Raw genomic sequence first — 19,293 nt, 5'->3', positions numbered from 1 at the left:
TGGCTGCTACTGTCAGGGAAAAAGGGAAAGTTTTCTGGCCGCTGAGGACCCAGAGAGGGAGACATTATATACATTCCTGAAGAGACACTGTGGCATGGATATGAAAAGGAGCTCGAGACACTAGGGTGGCCAAAAAGACTGTGGCATTGACACACTAGGATAGAGACGGGCGAAGGCACGAAGTTCGAGACAGAGTCCTGTTCGGAGGCCTAGCAACAGACAACCAGAACGTCATTTGTCCAAAGGCGATGACAACATTCCTTTATTCCTTTCGCCTTCCCAGTTGAAATGCCAACGCAGTCCAGGATGATCGCAGTGGCGAGGAAAAAGGTTGAAAGTTGGAAAGTTGAATGGGGCTTCGATATCGTGATCCCATCATGAGGTTGCGGGTTCAAACCAGGGCCATGTTACTTTCTCCCTCGAACTTCAAGGCACTTGTCCTCCCTCAGGCTGAGACTCTGGTAGCATGGCGACATGTTGAATTTTGCAGTCCGCCATCTGGAGGGTAATTACACAGTCCGAGATATGGACCCGAACAACGGAACGACCCAGTCCGCCGACCTCCAAATCAGTCTTGGGTCTTTCCGGAAAAGGGATAGACGCGCGAAGCAATTTGGAGCTTGAGATACGCGATTCTACTAGCGTACACACAGGGTCCTCTTCGTGTTCAACGTGTCAACTCAATGCCAATTGCCCAGACTCCACCTTTACGACAGCAGCCGACGGCTTACATATAAACCCCTCCAGCCCGTCATTCACTCGCCTTAGAACTCAGTTCGCCTTCACCCACTCCCTCCCCAGAACAGCTTTCTCAACCTCTCACCACCGCCTCTCCTTTAGCACAATGTTCGCCCGACTCTCCACCGCTCTCCTTGCCCTCACTCTCGTTACCTCCGCCATCGCCGGTAGCCACCACAAGAGCCGTGTCGAGGCCGAGCAGTGCAACGGCGGCGAGATTCAATGCTGCTACGGCGTTCAGGACTCCAAGTCCCTCGACAACGAGGTCACCAAGCTCCTCGGTCACCTCAAGATTGACGCTAAGCAGGTCACTGGTCAAGTCGGTGTCGGATGCACTGCTCTCAATGCCCTCGGTGCTGGAGGTGGTTCTTCTTGGTAAGTAGGCTACTGCTTGCGCTGGGTGGTAGTCGAGGTATTGATGGAGCCTTTACAGCACTGAGCAGAAGGTTTGCTGCACCAACAACAGCTTCAGTGCGTTATGCTTGCCTACGATGACCGTCAGCTACTGACATAATACCTTTCGTCCAGATGGTGTCGTTGCTCTCGGATGCAGCCCCGCCAACGTCTCAGCCTAAGCGGCGTTTTCACTGGAGTTGTGGGTTTCTCTCTTATTTCTCCATTCCCCTTTGCTGACGTCCAAATGTCTCCACCTACCCTCCTCACCCTATCATACCGCACCTGTAATACATTTTATAGTACCCCGAATCATTTTAATACACGATTGGCGCTTACGTGCAAAATCTGTTCTGGTGACCTGACTCACTCGCCTTGCGTTATGATGGATGCCCAAAGCTGAAAACTGGTCGTAGCCCCGTCTCTCGGAGTGCACTAAGACCGCTAGACCGCCCCATCCAGAGATTCGGGGTGTCTGCAGGGCTCGCTCAAAACCTTCTGTTGCGGACCAAGTCCAAGCCAGGACGAGTGCATACCCAAGTCACTAAGCGGTTGCCACCCGCAACTGCTACTCCCTGCTCATTGTCGAATGTTCGTGCCATCCTAGTAGTCTCATGCCTTTCAAGTTGGACAAATACGAATACTCTTGAGGTATCGACGCAAGACTGTGCACCATGCAGCGCCTTCGCTGCAACGACGGACCCAGATCTACCCCAGAACTGGTACATAAGTAAATGCCAGCAGCATCATGTTCAAAATAAATTTATATGCATGTGACCCACACTATGTGACCCACACAAATGACAGTAGTCTGACAAGCGAAAATTTAGACTTCGCTTCTGGGGTTAATTGACTTTCTTCGTCGCCGAGCCCTTGGACCCGAACAATGAACTCCGCCGATTTCCAAATCAGTCTCGCATCCTGCCCGAAATGGGGATTGCCCCCGACGTGTTCTTCGGCTTCACCGATGTCGCGTACGCGATGACAGGCTTTAAGCAGGGCCCTCCACTTGTGTGTGGACAACGTGTGCAAAGCCTGGGCCGTCTCTCCGACACGTCAAAGATATTTAAGCACTCCAGCTCGAATTCCAAAACTTCAGAACCCAGTTCGCCTCTCTCCACTCTACAACAGCCTTCTCCGCCTCTCACTCACCACTCTTATCCAACACAATGTTCGCCCGCCTCACCTCTGCTCTCCTCGCCTTCACCCTCGTCTCCGCCGTCGTCGCCGGTGGCCACAAGAATGTCGATTACCAGCAATGCAACGGCGGTGAAATCCAATGCTGCAACAGCGTCCAGGACTCCAAGTCGCTCGACCAGTCCCTGACCAAGCTCCTCGGCCTCCTGAAGGTCGACGTCAAGCAGATCACGGGCCAAGTCGGTATGGGATGCACCAGCCTTAACGTCCTCGGTGTCGGAGGTGGCTCGTCGTGCACTCAGCAGAAGGTGTGCTGCAGCAACAACAGCTTCAGTATGTCACATGCTCAGATATTGTGGCTGTACTGTTTACTCATGTCGTTCCTTTAGACGGCGTCGTTGCCCTTGGATGCAGCCCCATCAACGTCTCTGCTTAAACTTCTCCATCGTCGGGATGGTAGGTTGCCCAGTCATCACGGTGCAGCCGACGTCTGACTATGTTTTTGTAGCCTGCTCATACTACTATAATCCCTAGTAGTGTAGCACTTAACCTTTAGTGTTCCATAATTCATCATCTTCTATTTGGCGCGCCCCTTCCGAAATCATGGGCACCTGTGATTGACGGTAGGGCCCTGTAAATGAGATAGTCGTATCTACTGATCCCAGATGGTCGACTTGTAATACTAGAACACGGATAATATACTCTAAGACACAATCTGACGAGAATCGAGACGAAAAAATTGAGAGCGCAAAATCTACGGTAACCTTGGTGATAGTCAGCACTCGTGCCCATACGATTAGGGGGCCTTGCCTCTAATGGTCTGGGCCCCTATTATTGAACAACACTACGCGAATCTGCTAACCTGAATCCAAGGGTCCATAATCCCCACAGATCAGGCAGAGTAGCGCCTGTGTGAGCCCGAAGCATTGTAGGACGTCTCCCGAATTTTGGATCCCACCGTACCTCTCGCTGTCCCGGATCGTCCGAAAGGGAGGTACTGTGTGGTTCCATCCTTCGAATAATACTTGTCAGTGTAGCCGATCTCGTACCGGAGTCCTTCAAGATCCCATAGACTGATAGGAAAGTTCTGCTTTCGCGGGAGAGTTACGACGATTTGATGAAGAGGGACAACTCGCCAGTCGTGATAGTAATACTGGCCGGATCGGCTTCGCATGAACTCGAGCAGCGCACGGTCGGAAATGTCAGTGGAATCGCCGCAGTCCCATCGGAAATACTGTAGCTTGGGCCACAGGGCGTAACGCATAATGCAGCGCAAAAGGTCGTCGAAGTTGGTGGCGGTGTTTGGCTTGCTATCGCCGCCAGTTAGGAATGCAATGACCGCCTCGAATTCGCTGTCCTTTGATAAGGCATGTCTCTTTGCATAGAACTGGACCAGATTTGGAGTCTGGTGTGCCACAGCCTGAAGCGCCCGCGGGGAGAGAATCTCCGGCGAGTGACCATCCAATTCCTGCAGGGATAGATAAGCTAAAGTGTGTCTGAAAGGCGCAATGAAGCTCGAAAGGAAGGCGTCTGCTTTTGCTTGGTACGCCAATGGAACTGGGCTGTCGATACCTTGTCCTCCATGCTTGAAGCTGATGTCAAGCGAAGTCAAGTTCGGAAAGCTTGCCAGTCGAGTAAACGTCAATGCCTCTGCGTGTGCCCCCGACTCGATGACGATATGGAGAGCTTGGAGACGGTCATGCTGGATTCTGGTGCAGGTGTTTAAAGTATCAGATCTGTTGCTGGCCGTGAAGCTGAGAAAGAGCAACTGAGGGGCACTCGACAAAACCTGATATACGTCGTCAAAGCTAACCGTTCCGAGATGGAGATGAGTCAGAGTCGAGAGAGGAGCTAACATTCCCGCGAGCGTCATGTTGTCGAAATCGAAATGGATTTGGGGTGTGGTCGAGAGTGCTTGATCGACTCTCTCGTTGGGCTCTGGGTCGATTTCTATGGTATTACCGGAGTCGGATTTGGACGAGGATGCTTTGCGTTGGAACGTCATTTCGGCGGAGTCACCGAAGTGCAAGTTCAACTAAGGACTCAGATCATCATGCGTTCGAGTTTTTATAGTTTTCCACCCTTCACATCAATCATAAATTCTGACTCTTCACCAGCGGGTTAAGCGCAAAACGCTTTGATTTTTATCCCTCGAGGTTGCTGGGACCTTCACGAGGCGACGGACAAGGGCACTTACCTTCCGTATCCGTGTGCCAAGACCACCCGTGGTTGGAGCCGCTTGGACATGGTGGAGGGGCGTCCAAGACTTCCAGTTCTATCATTCCAAGTCGCCGCATACACGAGACGCTGATTGGAGGAGGGGGAGAATCAATCCGCAGCCTCGTATACTGTACCATAGCCGAAAACTTAGGCATCATGATTAGGGTTAGTCTGAATTTTTCCGAGCTGTGGGCCCGAACAAATGGTCTACCGATTTCCAAATCAATCCCGAGTCCTTCCTAAAGGAGTATGTACTCACCCTCGACGCGTTCTTCGGGTTCAGCCTTCTCCAGTACGCGATGACAGCCTAAGCGCAGGGTCCTCTTATTGAATTCGAGGTGTCAATTCCCTAGACCCCGGGTCCAGAAACCAATATAAACCCCTCCAGCGCGGCTCTCAGTTCCTCAGAACCCAGTTCGCCTCTCTCCACTCTACTGTCCACAACAGCCTTCTCCACCCCCTCACTCACCACCTCCCACTCTAACAACGCAATGTTCGCCCGCCTCACCTCTGCCCTCCTCGCCTTCACCCTCGTCTCCGCCGTCGTCGCTGGTGGACAAAAGAATGTCGATTACCAGCAGTGCAACGGCGGCGAAATCCAATGCTGCAACAGCGTCCAGGACTCCAAGTCGCTAGACCAGTCCCTGACCAAGCTCCTCGGCCTCCTGAAGGTCGACGTCAAGCAGATTACTGGCCAAGTCGGTATGGGATGCACCAGCCTTAACGTCCTCGGTGTCGGAGGTGGCTCTTCTTGCACTCAGCAGAAGGTTTGCTGCAACAACAACAGCTTCAGTAAGTATCCATGCCTTTCCCGGTTCTAGTACCGTTCTCTAATGTCGTTCCTGTAGACGGTGTCGTTGCCCTCGGATGCAGCCCCATCAACGTCTCTGCTTAAACATCGACCCATCGTACGTTTCTTTTGCAAGTACATTTCTTCATTATATCTGATCCAGCGGATACGTGCACAACCCTTCAATAGACAAATAGAATTAGATTAATACACGTAGCGTTATAGAATCTGAATATACCCCGACCACTCTGAGTATCTATCGTTGCGAGAAATAGAACTGGTTTCCAAAGCCTTCTAGAAATGACTCATCGATCGCCACATTGGGATGGATTGTTCTATTACAAGACGAAAGACACAGAGCGTCGCCAGTCCGCGAATGTGGTGGTTGTTGTGGTCGTGGTCGTGGTCGCGGTCGCGGTTGTGGTGCTGGAAAGCCCAGTTTCGTGCCTCTATTTGTTCCGTGTTTGCGTCCTGACAAACCAGGGACCAAATCTGCTTTTGCTTCTTCCAATCGATACTTGGGCCACACGATACCTTGCGTGTGAGCGCTCGTTGGGCGTCTATCAGGGTATAACATGTCCTCCGTGCAATCAAGCCCAGTTTAACACATCCCATTTCACTGGACTTGGTCGGTTTACGAAAAAAGTGGTATTGCGAAATCGAAAGTGTGAACGGGCACTATACAAATCAAGGCTTCTTCTCTTCATCCTTCTTCGCCTCACCCTCCTTCGAATCGTCCTTCTTCTCGTCCTTCCCCTTTTCTTTCTCCTTCTCCTTCCCATCCTTCGTCTTATCCTTATTCTTCCCCTCACCCTCCTCCAACTCTGCTCTGCCAATCGTCTCCTTGTTGTCCACCAACGCATGCAGCGCAATAACCGCCCTCAACAAACTGCTCAAATAAACCACCAACATCTGGTCATTCGTGCTCGCCGCAAAGCCCTGCGTCAGTTCCTTGTCCCCATCCAAATCCGGCAGCAAGTTGAGCGCATCCTGGAGATGGTAGATGACTTGATGGTTTATCGGTACCTCACCCTTGGCCACCTGCACCAAGTACTTCTGGATATCCGATACCCTCGACTGCAGGCCCTGCAAGGACGCGAGCTGCTCAGCCACCCTAGTCGCCAGCGTCGTCGTAGTAGAATCCTTGATATCCCTGAGGAGGTGCTCCACGCCGATTTCCTCAGCCTCTTCGGCCTCGATCGCGGATGGTACGTGGAGGAAGGTTTTGCGCGTTTCGGTTCCGTCGTCTTTGATTTCTTCGACGCCAAAGTAGGCGTCTGTGGGGATACCGACTGTGTCTGGGCGGACGTCGACAATGACCATCACGGGGCGGGCGATGTACCGCTTGAAGAGGTCGTTGATTTCTTGGTCCGAGGCGCGCAGTTTGGGACCGGTGTGGTACCACCCGATTAAGCGTTCCTTTGCTGTTTACAAAATCCATAACACAACCTGAAGTTTAGGGTTTTGTGAAAGAGGAGAAGGGGAGGGAGCGCACCATTGACCTTCCTGAACATGTCGTACATGGCTTCGATATAGTTGTGGTCCAAGAACCACGTCTTGCTGTCCTTTTCATCTTCTTCGAAAGGGATGCCAAAGGAGTTTGCGACGTTGATGGTCTTGCCGTTGTCCTGACCCAGAAGGACACCGATAACACGCTTATTCGATGTCCGTTGGTTTGACCGGGCGTGGTGGTCTGTTACTGATAGTAGAACTAGTGGGTGTACGACTGTCGTTCCAGAGAAGGAGAAGAAGGGTTTCTTCAGTCGTCTATCACGTTACGCAGCGGTAGATTGGACGTACTGACTGTGGTACCAGCCAAAGCGGTCAACTAATTAAAAACTTGAATAAGTATATCGTTTGAGAATAGATTCACCAACATATCTGTCAAGACTTACTTGTTCTGTCGTCGTCGCTACCATCCTCTCAATTCAAGTAGGATAAGAGAAAAAGGGATAAGGAAAAGGTAGTCGTCGGGGTCGTCGTGAGCGTTCAGTTCGTGAACGGTGCCCGAGATTGATTGACGCGACGCGTACGATGTTTGGTTTTGCTTGCCAACAGCCTCGGAGCCCATATCCGGCAGGTACGCTCGGCAATGCCGCTGGCTGGACTCGCTTCATCGACGTCCACGACCACCACCACACCCCCGCCGACTACCAGTATCAACACCAACAACTCACGACAGCGGACACGATGGCAGACGTCGCAAAAGCCTCGAATGGCGTCGAAGACCTCAAGGCGCTGAATGGCGGTAAACCCATCAAATCCAAAAACCAACTCCGTAGGCTAAAGCAGAAACAGAAGAAGGCTGCGCAGCCCCAACAGCGGCAGGAAGAGCAGCAGAAGGAGGAGAAGGAGAATGAGGATGTGAAGATGGAGGTGGATGAAGATTCCAAGGCTAGCGTGAAGCAGTTTGTGGTGGAGGAAGATGACTTCAAGGCGCCTGGATTTGAAGCTTTTGCGGATGTCTTTGCAAAGTTCCAGGCTCCTGCAGAGAGTGTCGCGGTGAGTTCTACACCTCTTCAATTGGCTCATTTTCTAATAAATGTTCAGGTCAAAGAGGAAGGAGGAATCTCCAAAAAGGGCGAAGTCATTTATTCCGACGACGACATGGCCTCTGCAGGCTCAGACGACGAAGACGCACCCAAACCTCTCTCCAAGAAAAAGGCCCGAAAGATGAACCGTCTAACCGTCGCTGAACTCAAACAACTCGTCAAGAAGCCAGAAATCGTGGAATGGACAGACGTGACCGCCGCTGACCCGCGTCTCCTGCTTCACCTCAAGTCCTACCGAAACACCGTCCCCATCCCAGCGCACTGGAGCGCCAAGCGGGATTATCTGCAGGGCAAGAGGGGTATCGAGAAACCGCCGTTCCAGCTTCCCTCGTATATCGCGGATACGGGTATTGCGACGATGCGGGACGCGGTGAAGGAGAAAGAGGCGAATATGAGTCTCAAAGCCAAGACGAGAGAACGTGTGCAGCCAAAGATGGGCAAAATCGATATCGACTACCAGAAACTCCACGATGCCTTTTTCAAATTCCAGACCAAGCCTCCTTTGACCGACTTTGGTGAAATGTGTGTGTTCATTTTGTTCCTCGATAGCCATTGTTGACTGGTTTGTACAGGTACTACGAAGGAAAGGAGTTCGAGACGTCGCTGAAGGAGAAGAAACCGGGTGACCTTTCTCCCGAACTCGTTGAAGCTCTTTCCATTCCTCCTCTTGCGCCTCCGCCATGGCTCATCAGCATGCAACGATTCGGTCCACCGCCTAGCTACCCTACACTCCGGATACCCGGTCTCAACGCCCCCATCCCTGAAGGCGCTCAGTGGGGCTTCCATCCCGGTGGATGGGGTAAACCACCTCTCGACGAGTACAACCGACCGCTGTACGGCGATGTGTTCGGTGTGTTACCAAAGGCGACAAACGACCATGTATGTATTGTTTATACCTCTTGTCGAAAACGTTTCGCTAACAGAATTCCCCATAGGCCGGCGAACCCATCAACAAAGAACCCTGGGGCGAACTCGAGCCCGAAGAAGGTACGTCCTCCCCCCTCCCTTCCCCCTCCCTCTCTCTCACCCATCTCCCACAGAGGAAGAAGAAGAATCCAGCGAAGAAGAATCCGACTCTGACGAAGAAATGGGCGAGACATCCTCCTCTGTGCCCGCGGACGGTATGCAAACACCCTCCGGGCTCGAAACACCCTCTGGTCTCACCTCCGTCGTGTCCACCGTCGCCGGTGGGCTCGAGACGCCCGACTTTGTGGAGCTCCGGAAGAGCCGGGTGTCCGAGGTTGAGAGGGACAGAGGCGACCAGCAGCAGAGGAGTTTGTACCAGGTTGTGCCTGAGAAGCAGACCAGTGTGCGGGGACTTATGGGGAGTGAGAGGGGGTATGACGTTAGTGCTCTTTCGGGTGCGGCGAGTGGTGCGATCCCTGTGTTGGGTGATGAGAGGAGTCAGAAGGTGCGTTTCCTCTGTCCTCGTTTACGGTGTTTTCTTTTTCCTGACGTGTTTTTTGGGGTTGTAGCAGCGTAAAGGAGGCGTGGATGTCGCCTTGGACGCTTCAGAGCTCGAAGGTCTCTCCGAGGAAGACCTCCGCAAGAAATACGACAGCGCGAATAGGGGTAATGCTGGTGTGCCTGGTGGACGGGGAGAGGACTTTTCGGATATGGTGGCTAAGGAGATGGCGAAGAAGAAGGCGAAGGCTGAGAGAGATAGGGAGAGGGATCGGGATAGGAAGGGGAAGGATTTCAAGTTTTGAGTGGGTGTGGAGTGGGGTGATGGTGTACGAGTTTTTTTGTTGTTGTTCCTTACTTTTTGTTTGATTTTCGAGTTTAATTGTATGTAATTGAACTGTCCTGTCTTTAGGACAAGCTAGCGAACTTGAACTCTTGTAGGTGGGGAATCGAAGACTCGAGCTGGGTTCCTCGAGGCCCATTGCCCTTGGTGAGAAGGGTGTAGCGTTGTTGGATAAGTATCGCCAGTGAAGGGCCTTTCCATAAACTCCATTCTCTCAGGCCTCGAGCAGCTGGCGAGATATGGGGTCCACCACGTTTTAATTCAAGGGTTCGAACGTCAGTCAGCAGTCCATGCTCTTCCGAGGCTCCTAACAAGTCACGCAGCTGCATCACAGGGTGTGTTATCATAGATGTCTTCCTTCAGCTATATCCTTACAGCCTAGCCTGCCTTAATGTTCAAACCGAATGAGCCCCAACTGCAGCGCTAGCGCAGAGCCTCATGGCAGTGAGTAAGTACTCCTGACTAGCCCCAACCAAGCCGATGCATAAGGCGCTATAGCCAAGTGGTTACGGCGACAGATTCGAATGACATCCTCTTCCGAGGATAAGCTTGCTATCTGTTCCTCTTTGAGGGCGCAGGTTCGAATCCTGCTGGCGTCGAGTTTTTGTTATCTTTTTGCTCATTAGTTGGGCGTCGTCGGGAACAAGGGGGAAAGGGGAGAATGGGTGCTGTGAGTTTTCCGGGCGCTTATTGTATGGAGAGGATCAATGTTCGATCCGCGGTGGGTGTATGTATGTATATTCGAAGCGTTACTATTTTATAGATACAATGAATGGTGCTACTACTTCTCTTTCTCTCCTAAGACTACCACGCCCAGTTGGCTAGTGTGCTTGGGAGAGGGGACAACAGGTGCTTTGGGACCGGTAGAGGAGGGTAGATTGGCTCCAGGTAATGTTTGGCCTTGAGTTGGAGCGAGACGCATGCGTTCGTAGAACTCTACCGGGTCGGTTGCAAGTCCTCGAGCTTTGAGGTCGCTTGTCCTAGCAAAGGTCGGTTACAATGTTTTAATAGGTTCAAGGTAATGTTGCTTACTCCTGGGAGGAAATCTCCGACTGGATGCATAGAATGTCTCCATCTATGAGTTCTGATTGCTCGAAGGTCCGCTTCAGGTTGTTGATACGTTCGATCATCGTTGGTTTTATTTCCTTCAATTATCGTTATCAGTACCGTAGAATACCCCTGAAGATAACTCTCTTCGCAGTACGTACCTCGTAGACTCTGAACGCTTCGTCCAACGGCCAACCCAACGCTTTCTGCAGGACGGGCGCTAACACAACACCGATTTTCTCGGTTCTTGGGGCGTAGATTTTCGAGAGACCGATTAAACTCTGTTGTGAGGCGTCGAAGTATTTGAGGAATACGAGGATGCATCCTGGTGGTGGGAATGGGGAGCCTTGGAGTCCGGGTGGGATGCGGTCGAGGTAAAGGCGGAGTACGTGGGTTTCGGGGGAGGTGCTTGATCGGATGGCGTCCATTGCTTTAGTTTTGGTTCGTCAGTAAAACTCGACTGAGGCATCGAGGGGCGATGTATTAGCACGCACTTTGTATAATTAGATCATCGGGTGTGCGACCTGGTATTGAACCATGGAGTGGGGCGTGCGCTCGGATAGTCTGGTTTTGCCGAAGGATGACGCTCCAGAACATGAACGAGTCCTCTGGTAACTCGTCAAAGTGGTCGGAGACTCTGCTCTTGAAGGTTTCGAGCGTTTCGGTTTTGAGGATGCGGAAGCTGGTGGGAGCTGATGGCGAGCGGGACTCCTCGTCCTTGGGGCCATCGAATTGTGCGAGGTCGAAGCCTTGGTGGAAAGTGAAGGATTGTTCTGTGACGAGCTGGGTTATGGCCGGTGTGGGTTGTAGATGGGTTGAGTGGTAACATGGGGGAAAGATCTTACCTTTACGGTCATAAACTTGCTATTCTTCTGACGTTCGTCTTCTGGTTTCACCACTTTGCTTTCTGTAGGCGGTGGGTTTCCTGTATAACATCAGTTCTGTACGGATAGCCCAAGGACATACACGGGCGCTTACTGATATGAGCAGGCACATCCAATTCCATAGGCGCTTCCCAAAACTCTCGCGCAGATTCACGGATGTAAACGAGCACATACGCGCTCTTGCCGCTGTTCGGCCCCGACGGGTATCCACCAAAGTTCCCCTCGAAGACCTCGCGTTCGATGACGGGTGTGACACGGTCGTCGTCGAATTTCAACCATCTTTGGCGGTCGGGTTGGACGTAGGCGAGGTACTGCCCACCGTGTATGCCGCCGTCGTGGGAGATGACTGCGTGGAGGCGGTACACCCAAGGTTCGGACTTGGATTGTGCGGCGACGGTCTCGCTCAGGAATTCGGCGAGGTCTATACGGGCTGGGTACTCGAATCGGTCGTGCAGTTTGACCATGCTGTCTGTTGCGATGTCGTACTCGAAGCGTTTGAGGGAGAGGAGGAGGAAAGGAGGGAACGATTCGAATGTTATTCCTTTCAATACGTTCTGGTTTCCTAGGTCCTGGAAGGGGTAGTCTTCGATGGTTTCGGTGGAGGTGTAGTCTCGCAAGGAGGCGTTCAGGTCTTTGAGGTTCTTTACGTTGAGTTGGAGGTCTGTCGATCAACCTGTGAGCAGCCTCGTCGGGCTGAGAGCTGTCTGGTAGTTTGTGTAACGTACCTGTGAATGTCTCGATGCGGGACGACTCCTGGTCGGGCATGTTTATAGGCCTGAGGAAGGACTTCATCTTCCCGGATATCATGTTCCGTAGGCTGTCGCCAGCCGGGGTGCCCTGCAGGACGTTTTAATTCAGGTGCCATGGCCAGGATATATGTAACTCGTACCTTGATTTTAGTATCGAGATTGTCAATGAACACTCTGTAGAATTCGAGAACGTCGTGGGCTATTAAACAATCGATTGGTTTCCATCCGAACGATTTTGTCAGCTCCAGTGTAGCTATCTCAGGGTGCATTGAGTGAGTTCGAGGAGTGAATGGAGGCGAGGAGGGACTCACAGACGGCTTCTTCGGAGGTCATCAAGCTGTAGAGTAACCTTTGAAGTGCCAATGGCGTGTTTCTTTCCGGCCAGCGGCGTCCTTCCGTTGGAATTTGGAATATGATCTTTCGTTCGCTTTCAGCTATCGGCCTTTCCGGCTCGATATTTGTTGACTCACCTTTGGAAATGCATTCGTAAAGTACAACGCCTGAAGGAGCACGTTCATGTAACCCGTGCTCCCCAGGTTCTTGATCCCGACATGGCCTGTAGTCTTCTTGGAGTCATAGTCACTTCGGATGTCGCTGTTACAACTCATTGATAACAGACCGAGGAAGGGTGACTCACCCAAAGAAGGTACGCCATAAGACGCCAGTCGGATCTTGAACAACGTGAACGAACGCCGTGATATCGACCTGGTCGTTCTCAACGAACGGTCTGGGTCTGGTGGCGGTGGATGCCAACAGCTCTGTATCCAGAAATTGGTTGAATCCCCAATCGTGTTCGTCTGGGTTAAATCGATGATGAATCGCTGCGGCATGGCTTGAGTTTTCCTCTTACAAAGAACTATATCTGCTGTGAACGCACCATTGGAGTGATGGATGGTTGGATCTACCGCATTGGAGATTGCGAAGAGGCCTTGAGCGGGCACGGACCATTCTTGAGTGGAGGAGGCGCCGCCGGCGGGCCCCATGCACTCGAGATACAGGGACACCCTGGATGGATATCTGCCATCGGCGGCTCGATTTACCAGGTAGATTCGCCTGATGAGGTAATTAGGAGTGTTAGGACAGTAGTCGAAGCAGGCACGGCTTGGATAGACTCGCCATTTGAAGCCAGCGCAGGTGAATTCTGGGCTCCGAGCCTCCCCCGGTTCAAGCGCGCTCCACTGGTTGATTCGCCAGGTAAAGGCTTTGAGTTCTCGTGTGATGTACCCTTCGGCCACATCCTTGGGCATGTACCTGTCCACAAAAGCGGCGGCTAGAAGTTGTGACGCGTTGTTACACTTTGAAGTCGATCATGGGGGATTCAAGTTGTCTGCTTACTATCGCGGACTGAGATTGAAGTGTCCTTGATACCGGGCTGGAGGTTCGGAGACATCTTGGACAGTTCTGCTATTCTTGTGTGTGCAACGAGATGAAGGCGCTGGCCTCCTCGACGATTCGCTTCACAGCATTCGCGGTTCTTTATATCAGGGTGATAAGCATCAACGCCCCTTGGTAAGTATCACTTTCGGCCCTGGTGATTCGTGAAGCGAAATGAAAAGCACGGATGCTCTCTCGGAGTCATCAGCAGCGCATTGGCTCTATGTACGTTACTCAGTTGTCCATGATCTCGGGGCTCGGGATCGAGGCGGCTACTGTAGTCACGCGGTGGGGGGCATTAAGCGCCCAAAGCCCGGTGGCGGACCGAGGATTGATGACGGTCCACGTGATCGTTCCGTTGACCGCGACGCCCGTCGCCAAGCAAACCAATCTTCTTGTTCATTGTTCAGTTCTCGGTTTTCCCTTTTCCACAACATCGGCGACGATGCTCGCGACGACAACGACGGACGCGCTGTACATTGACGACCCCGACGCGCTGCGCAGAACAGCGAGCTCAATATCGCCTTGTTTCGACCTCATCGACAAAGCGGTCGCGACATGTTGGCGCCCCGACAATACCGCTTTGGACTTGTGTTCTTCCACGACCCTTTACAGATATAGTCCAGTTTCGAACGTGGTAAAGGACATGTATACGTCGCAGAACACCCTATCATGTCTGGCAACCAAGGACAAAACCACCACATTCATCGGGGAAGGGAACGTCGTCCAAGTTTTGGACTGCAGCGACGGAAAAGCGAGAGTAACTTCAACATTCAGCAATCACAAATCGCCTATACACAGTCTATCGCTCAATAATGACGCATCAATACTCGCCTCAGCGTCTCCAACGGCAGTCTATATCCACAACCTGAGCACCGGCTCGCATACGGCGCTTCGTGGGGTCAATCCGAATGGTCAACGAGTAACGACCTGTTCGTTCCATCCGCATACTCGGACAAGGCTGCTTGTGGGCACAAAGAAGAGTGTAATCGTCTATGATACAATTCGCTCTTCTGGGCCAGCAAAGTCAATCTCCTTGCCAGACGCTGTGCTGGGAGATGTGGTCTCAGTCTCCTCTAGTCCATTTAGCAAGACTTTGATTGCGGCCGCGACTTCGGAAGGGTTTGTTGTTCTTTTGGATCTCGAGAAGGAGAAATCGTGAGTCGACCCCACTCTGTTCACGTCGCCCATGGGCTAACGCTGCATTGCAGTATCTCTCGGACGATTAACCTAAAGCTCCCAGTGACGTCAATGGATTTCTCCCCTGAAGGGGCAGCCATTTTCGTCGGTACGCAGACCGGAAATTTGGTTGTCCTCCAGCTTAGAACGCTGGATAAACCCCCTCGTGTGATCTCTGTCGGTACCAGTCGTATTGAGACGATCTCGGTTCAGGTAAGTGTTGAAACATCTTCGGCATTTCAAGGTGTTGACATTCTGCTCATCAGAGAAAGGCCGTGACCAAGTCGGAGCCCACCCCACGGACCACATCCGATCGCCGAGCGTTGCTTTCGCGTAAACCTGCACTCTCGCCGATCCAAACCACGAGAAGTGCTGCGCCAGCTTCGACAAGCTCAGTCGCACGGAGGCGGCCGCTCAGGGAAACTGGATCTGCCAAATCACCCGCCACGAAATCCCAATCCCCTACCTCGACTGATGAAATCTCAGGTGAGTAGGCACTAATTTCATCTCTACTTGTACTGACTTTGGCTCAGTTGAGCTGGACACGATCGGTACCCGCCACCTCGCCGTTGCTAAATCCCCTCTCAAGGTGGCTCCTTCACGGTCTCCCACATCACGCAGTTCTCCAGTACTCTCCAGACCGACACGCTCATCGACCATCTCCATCTCCTCTGCCTTCGCCGCAAGAACTTCTCCGGTGCTCTCGAGACCAACAAGGGCATCCACAATCTCATCCGCTGCTGGTGTCGGGCCAAACCCCTCAGCAGCAGCAAGTTCACGCCCTCGCGCACCTTCAGGGAGCGGAAAGCCGATTGCAAGCTCTTCCCGTCCCAGCAGCTCGGCGACGTCCCACCGAGTCACCTCATCCTCCTCCCGACCTAGTAGTTCATCCACCTCCGACAAAGTGTCTCCTTCCACTCGTGCGACGACGCCTGATTTCGCCAACGTGGTCGTCGACACCGCTCCTATCACACCATTGCGTGCCAAGCATCCTGCTCTTGGCCTCCTCGGAACACCTGACGAAGAGGACGAGTACCTTACCAGGAGTAAAGGCAAGGGTAGATCGGTGGAATTCCACAATGCCTTCGATGATGACGAGGAGGAAGAAGATGAAGATAAAGAGAACCGCGGTCCGACCATTCTTCCCCTCAGAGACTCGACGAGGCTGACCTTGCAAGTGTCCCCTGTCCGCCGGCCAATGGCCACCAATACCTCCGGCGCGACGATGAACTCGTGGACGTCCCCCGTTCGACCGTCGGCGCAGCCGCCTCCCGGTGCTGCAGCACACGATCTCCTCAAGTCGATTGTCCAGGATGTGATGTACGATTATCAGAAGCAGACCAAAGCGGATATCGAGGGGTTGCATTTGGATTTGTTGAGGGTTGGGAGAAGTTGGAAGGCGGAGCTAAGGGAGCTGATGGAAGAGTATGTTGGTGATCTGAATGATTTGAGGGAGGAGAATCGAAGATTGAGGGAGGAGAATGAGCGCTTGAGACGGGGGATGTTATGACGAACTCACGATTTCACGCGTTGGGTTTGATGAGCCACTGGCATGGACTGTATGTATAGACTATCCCCGTTGTTGTTTCCGACTACTTTGTTGTATGACTAATGTTTGGGTACGATCTGTAACGTGTACGAGATGTAGCTACTTGTATGTTTGTACGTCCTGGGCCCGTCGTCTTGCGAAACTAGAGCTCATTGTCAAAAGGCCATCCTCGGTCTGCATGCCTTCGAGACATACAATCCTGGGATTTCCTAGCATTCTGACATTTTCGGCGTTAGCGGATGGGGCAGTTACGGTGGCAGCGCCCATGTCAGCATTGGGTCTTGGCAGATCGGAGTGGATAACTTAAGCTCATAAGCGCCCAAAGGCTGAGCCAGAGGTGCAACTCAGACTGGATTCAGTCTTGACTCTGCCTCTTCCTCTATCGCCAATAGTAGGCTATATTATGCAGACAAATCATAAACTTGGCCAAGCATCAGGAAAACGCCAACACCCGTTGAAGATTCAACTTAAGCGCCCTAGCCTCCTGATCTGCCATCTGTCAGTTTTGGAACACGCCAAGTTCAACAAGCTTCCCCGATTTCCGGAAGTCCAGCTCTTGAACTATTAATTGCCTCGACGGCTATGATTCTTACAGCATTGATCGCGCCCAATGGCCATCGCTACCCGTGTTTAAAAGCTTTCTCCTTCAACCTTTAAGCTTACCCCAACATGATACTGCGACGGCTGAGCGCTCTGCTCTTTTTGCTCATCGTCGTCCCACTGGAACTGGTAAGGGCCCAGCGCCGGGTCAACAGGACGATAGACGACCAGCTGGGTGACTCTGAAACGGGAGCTCGACCCCGCTATGTACCTCGTCGTCCTGGGCCTGGCTGGAATAACGAGACCTGTCTAGGCTGTGCCGTTCAGCCAGACCGCTCGCGCGTTTTTCGGGGAACGTATAGCGAAACTACGTGGCATATTGGGGAGGGTCTCAGGAGCGTTGAGATGTCCTTTGACGGTGTGTAGTAGCCTGAAGTTGTACGTTTCCACCCCACCGTCGACGCTGATTAGTCGACCTTGCAAACGTTCTTAGGCATTGCTATATGGGTGTTCTTCATCCTTGCCAATGCCGACGATCAGGGACCCTTGGTGACCACCGCAACAGAGTGCGAATTCATCCTCGATGACAATCCGCCAGTGATTTACAAACACACACCCGACCTCACGACCCAAGCAATACTTTATGCGTATTTTCTCGAACCAACCTGCCTGCGGGGGACCATACACTTCGGATAGTGGCGACTAGTCCTGACATCGATGTCTATGTCAACTTTGACTATGCGATCTATACGTGCGTTGGGACTTAATCCTGTCGCCTCAGCTCAAGCGCTCACGCTAGCTCTCTTTAGACATCTGGAGGATGGCCCGATACAGCAGTCAAGTCAGTCTCTTCCAGAACCGACGTCAACTGACGATCCAACCCGTCCACTCCCTTCTGTTTCCAATGAGCCAAGCAACACTCCCTCACCGTCAGCATCAACACCGTCAGCATCAACTCCTTCCGAGTCATCACCAACATCAACTCCGTCACCGCCAACACCAACTCACTCACTTTCAACATCAACAAACGGCCAAACTGACGGCCCAGCCCTTCCTGGCCCTTCCGCCGAGTCCAATGTGTCAAGCGACAGTGCATCACGTTCAACACCGGTTGGGGCCATCGTTGGAGGAGCTGTTGGCGGAGCAGCAGCTTTAGCTCTGTTTGCCTGTCTTGCTTTGTGTTTCTGCTTGAGGCAGAGGCAGAGGCAGAAGCGTGAAGAAACCATCGCCGTGACCTTGGTCCCCGAACCGGCTACTTTCATCTTTCCCTCTTCCCCTGGCGGCCCCAGTTCACAGAAGGGATTGAAGGGAAGTATATTTCCCGCAGGATCGTCATCGCCTCAACAAGAGACCACCCGTCGGGAGAGACAACAAGAGTTGCAGCAACAACTTCGGGCGGTAGAGCAGGATATGACCCAGCTGGGCCAGGATTTGAAGAGAGGAACTTCTCTTCGAGTTGGGGAGTCGACGTCGACTGCCCAGGAGGGGGAGGCAGCGTTGGAGGAGATGAGGAGGCAGATGGACCTGATGCAGCAAGAGATCAACTTTTTAAGGCGAAATCGGGTGGAGGAATTGACGGATGATCCACCTCCCGGTTACAGTCCGCGTTGAGTCCCAGGTTGCCTGTTTTTGTTTTCTGCTAGTACCACATCCATCTAATACACTGATGCTATCTCTAACTGTCTGTTAAGCCTTTAGCCTGCTCAACGCGCCCAGATAACAGCGGTTGTGTAATAAGCGCTCACGGAGTGGCTCGGCCCGGGTTTCTCACGACGAGCTTCCTACGTTCCGGGCAAGTTCCGGGACCGCTTTTTGTTTCCGTCCGTTGTCCTTCCAGTTGTTCTTTGATTCTGTGCTTTCGCCCTCTTTCGTCTGTCGGTCAAATTCTGCTGTGAATTAGGACAGAATGGTTATGGAACACATCCAGGAGGTTGCATATTTATGCACAATGCGGCGGTATGGGTTGTAACGGTGAGTTTGTCTGGCAGTTCTGGGAACTGAGACGGGAACTGACTTCGTGTTAGCATTCAGACTGTGCGGGCGATCGAGCTAAGCACTCAGGAGTTTCTTTCTCTAAGTCATACGAGTCCCCGTCCCCGACCTCCAGGATGGAATAACCTTGCATGTACCGTGCAGGCGCCTCAACTTAGCCTCAGTACTACTTACAGACGTTATGTAGGACCGTGACATTGCCTCGAGCGCTCATCAATGATCATGACAACCGGGACCGCCCAACCCGATAGCGAGGCCTTTCGGTCGTAATGTGGCTCCTCGGCATGTTTGATTGATTGTGTTTCGGGGTTGCAAGAGCTCGCTGGCGACGGCGCCGTGAACGTTAACGTCTCTTGTTGATGCCCTCCCACTACTGTACCTCCACTGGGCAGTGTGACCACT

General features: G+C 52.5%; 9 protein-coding genes and 1 non-coding gene across 10 annotated transcripts; 7 read left to right on the top strand and 3 right to left on the bottom strand.

The window, feature by feature from the left end:
- The first annotated feature begins 786 nt into the window (after positions 1 to 786).
- CC1G_10189 (hypothetical protein) lies at positions 787 to 1,474 on the top strand. The gene is made up of 4 exons (XM_001841140.2): positions 787 to 1,113; positions 1,172 to 1,209; positions 1,267 to 1,333; positions 1,435 to 1,474. Exons 1-3 carry the CDS (start codon positions 845 to 847, stop codon positions 1,311 to 1,313), a joined length of 354 nt encoding a protein of 117 aa, XP_001841192.1. The 5' UTR covers positions 787 to 844; the 3' UTR covers positions 1,314 to 1,333; positions 1,435 to 1,474.
- Positions 1,475 to 2,300: 826 nt separating this feature from the next.
- On the top strand, positions 2,301 to 2,704 carry CC1G_10188 (hypothetical protein; the record flags this gene model as incomplete). Its single annotated transcript, XM_001841139.1, has 2 exons — positions 2,301 to 2,601; positions 2,658 to 2,704. 2 exons carry the CDS (start codon positions 2,301 to 2,303, stop codon positions 2,702 to 2,704), a joined length of 348 nt encoding a protein of 115 aa, XP_001841191.1.
- A 456-nt stretch (positions 2,705 to 3,160) lies between these two features.
- CC1G_10187 (hypothetical protein) lies at positions 3,161 to 4,273 on the bottom strand (the record flags this gene model as incomplete). The annotated part of the gene is made up of 1 exon (XM_001841138.2): positions 3,161 to 4,273. The coding sequence occupies one exon, from the start codon at positions 4,271 to 4,273 to the stop codon at positions 3,161 to 3,163; it is 1,113 nt and encodes a 370-aa protein (XP_001841190.2).
- Positions 4,274 to 4,979: 706 nt separating this feature from the next.
- Positions 4,980 to 5,383, top strand: CC1G_10186 (hypothetical protein; the record flags this gene model as incomplete). Its single annotated transcript, XM_001841137.1, has 2 exons — positions 4,980 to 5,280; positions 5,337 to 5,383. The coding sequence occupies 2 exons, from the start codon at positions 4,980 to 4,982 to the stop codon at positions 5,381 to 5,383; spliced, it is 348 nt and encodes a 115-aa protein (XP_001841189.1).
- A 582-nt stretch (positions 5,384 to 5,965) lies between these two features.
- CC1G_10185 (proteasome regulatory subunit 12) lies at positions 5,966 to 7,197 on the bottom strand (the record flags this gene model as incomplete). The annotated part of the gene is made up of 4 exons (XM_001841136.2): positions 5,966 to 6,702; positions 6,774 to 7,004; positions 7,079 to 7,106; positions 7,174 to 7,197. The coding sequence occupies 4 exons, from the start codon at positions 7,195 to 7,197 to the stop codon at positions 5,966 to 5,968; spliced, it is 1,020 nt and encodes a 339-aa protein (XP_001841188.2).
- Positions 7,198 to 7,468: 271 nt separating this feature from the next.
- Positions 7,469 to 9,539, top strand: CC1G_10184 (spliceosome associated protein 145; the record flags this gene model as incomplete). Its single annotated transcript, XM_001841135.2, has 6 exons — positions 7,469 to 7,780; positions 7,829 to 8,352; positions 8,403 to 8,709; positions 8,766 to 8,817; positions 8,871 to 9,241; positions 9,306 to 9,539. 6 exons carry the CDS (start codon positions 7,469 to 7,471, stop codon positions 9,537 to 9,539), a joined length of 1,800 nt encoding a protein of 599 aa, XP_001841187.2.
- A 526-nt stretch (positions 9,540 to 10,065) lies between these two features.
- On the top strand, positions 10,066 to 10,176 carry CC1G_20021. The gene has a single exon. It is a non-coding gene; the product is annotated as a tRNA-Ser (tRNA).
- A 182-nt stretch (positions 10,177 to 10,358) lies between these two features.
- On the bottom strand, positions 10,359 to 13,647 carry CC1G_10183 (ubiquitin carboxyl-terminal hydrolase 5; the record flags this gene model as incomplete). Its single annotated transcript, XM_001841134.2, has 13 exons — positions 10,359 to 10,557; positions 10,610 to 10,722; positions 10,786 to 11,054; positions 11,119 to 11,407; positions 11,470 to 11,549; positions 11,603 to 12,169; positions 12,234 to 12,345; positions 12,398 to 12,510; positions 12,569 to 12,674; positions 12,728 to 12,839; positions 12,895 to 13,078; positions 13,135 to 13,527; positions 13,593 to 13,647. The coding sequence occupies 13 exons, from the start codon at positions 13,645 to 13,647 to the stop codon at positions 10,359 to 10,361; spliced, it is 2,592 nt and encodes an 863-aa protein (XP_001841186.2).
- Positions 13,648 to 14,076: 429 nt separating this feature from the next.
- CC1G_10182 (hypothetical protein) lies at positions 14,077 to 16,320 on the top strand (the record flags this gene model as incomplete). The annotated part of the gene is made up of 4 exons (XM_001841133.2): positions 14,077 to 14,789; positions 14,843 to 15,023; positions 15,077 to 15,296; positions 15,344 to 16,320. The coding sequence occupies 4 exons, from the start codon at positions 14,077 to 14,079 to the stop codon at positions 16,318 to 16,320; spliced, it is 2,091 nt and encodes a 696-aa protein (XP_001841185.2).
- A 708-nt stretch (positions 16,321 to 17,028) lies between these two features.
- CC1G_10181 (hypothetical protein) lies at positions 17,029 to 18,510 on the top strand (the record flags this gene model as incomplete). The annotated part of the gene is made up of 4 exons (XM_001841132.2): positions 17,029 to 17,317; positions 17,393 to 17,465; positions 17,498 to 17,650; positions 17,709 to 18,510. The coding sequence occupies 4 exons, from the start codon at positions 17,029 to 17,031 to the stop codon at positions 18,508 to 18,510; spliced, it is 1,317 nt and encodes a 438-aa protein (XP_001841184.2).
- Positions 18,511 to 19,293: the final 783 nt, after the last annotated feature.

This window comes from Coprinopsis cinerea, assembly GCF_000182895.1.
Source record: "Coprinopsis cinerea okayama7#130 chromosome 2 map unlocalized cont3.2, whole genome shotgun sequence".
Taxonomy (NCBI): domain Eukaryota; kingdom Fungi; phylum Basidiomycota; class Agaricomycetes; order Agaricales; family Psathyrellaceae; genus Coprinopsis; species Coprinopsis cinerea.
The sequence above is the reverse complement of the archived record's forward strand: the minus strand, read 5'-3'. Positions and strand labels throughout refer to the sequence as shown.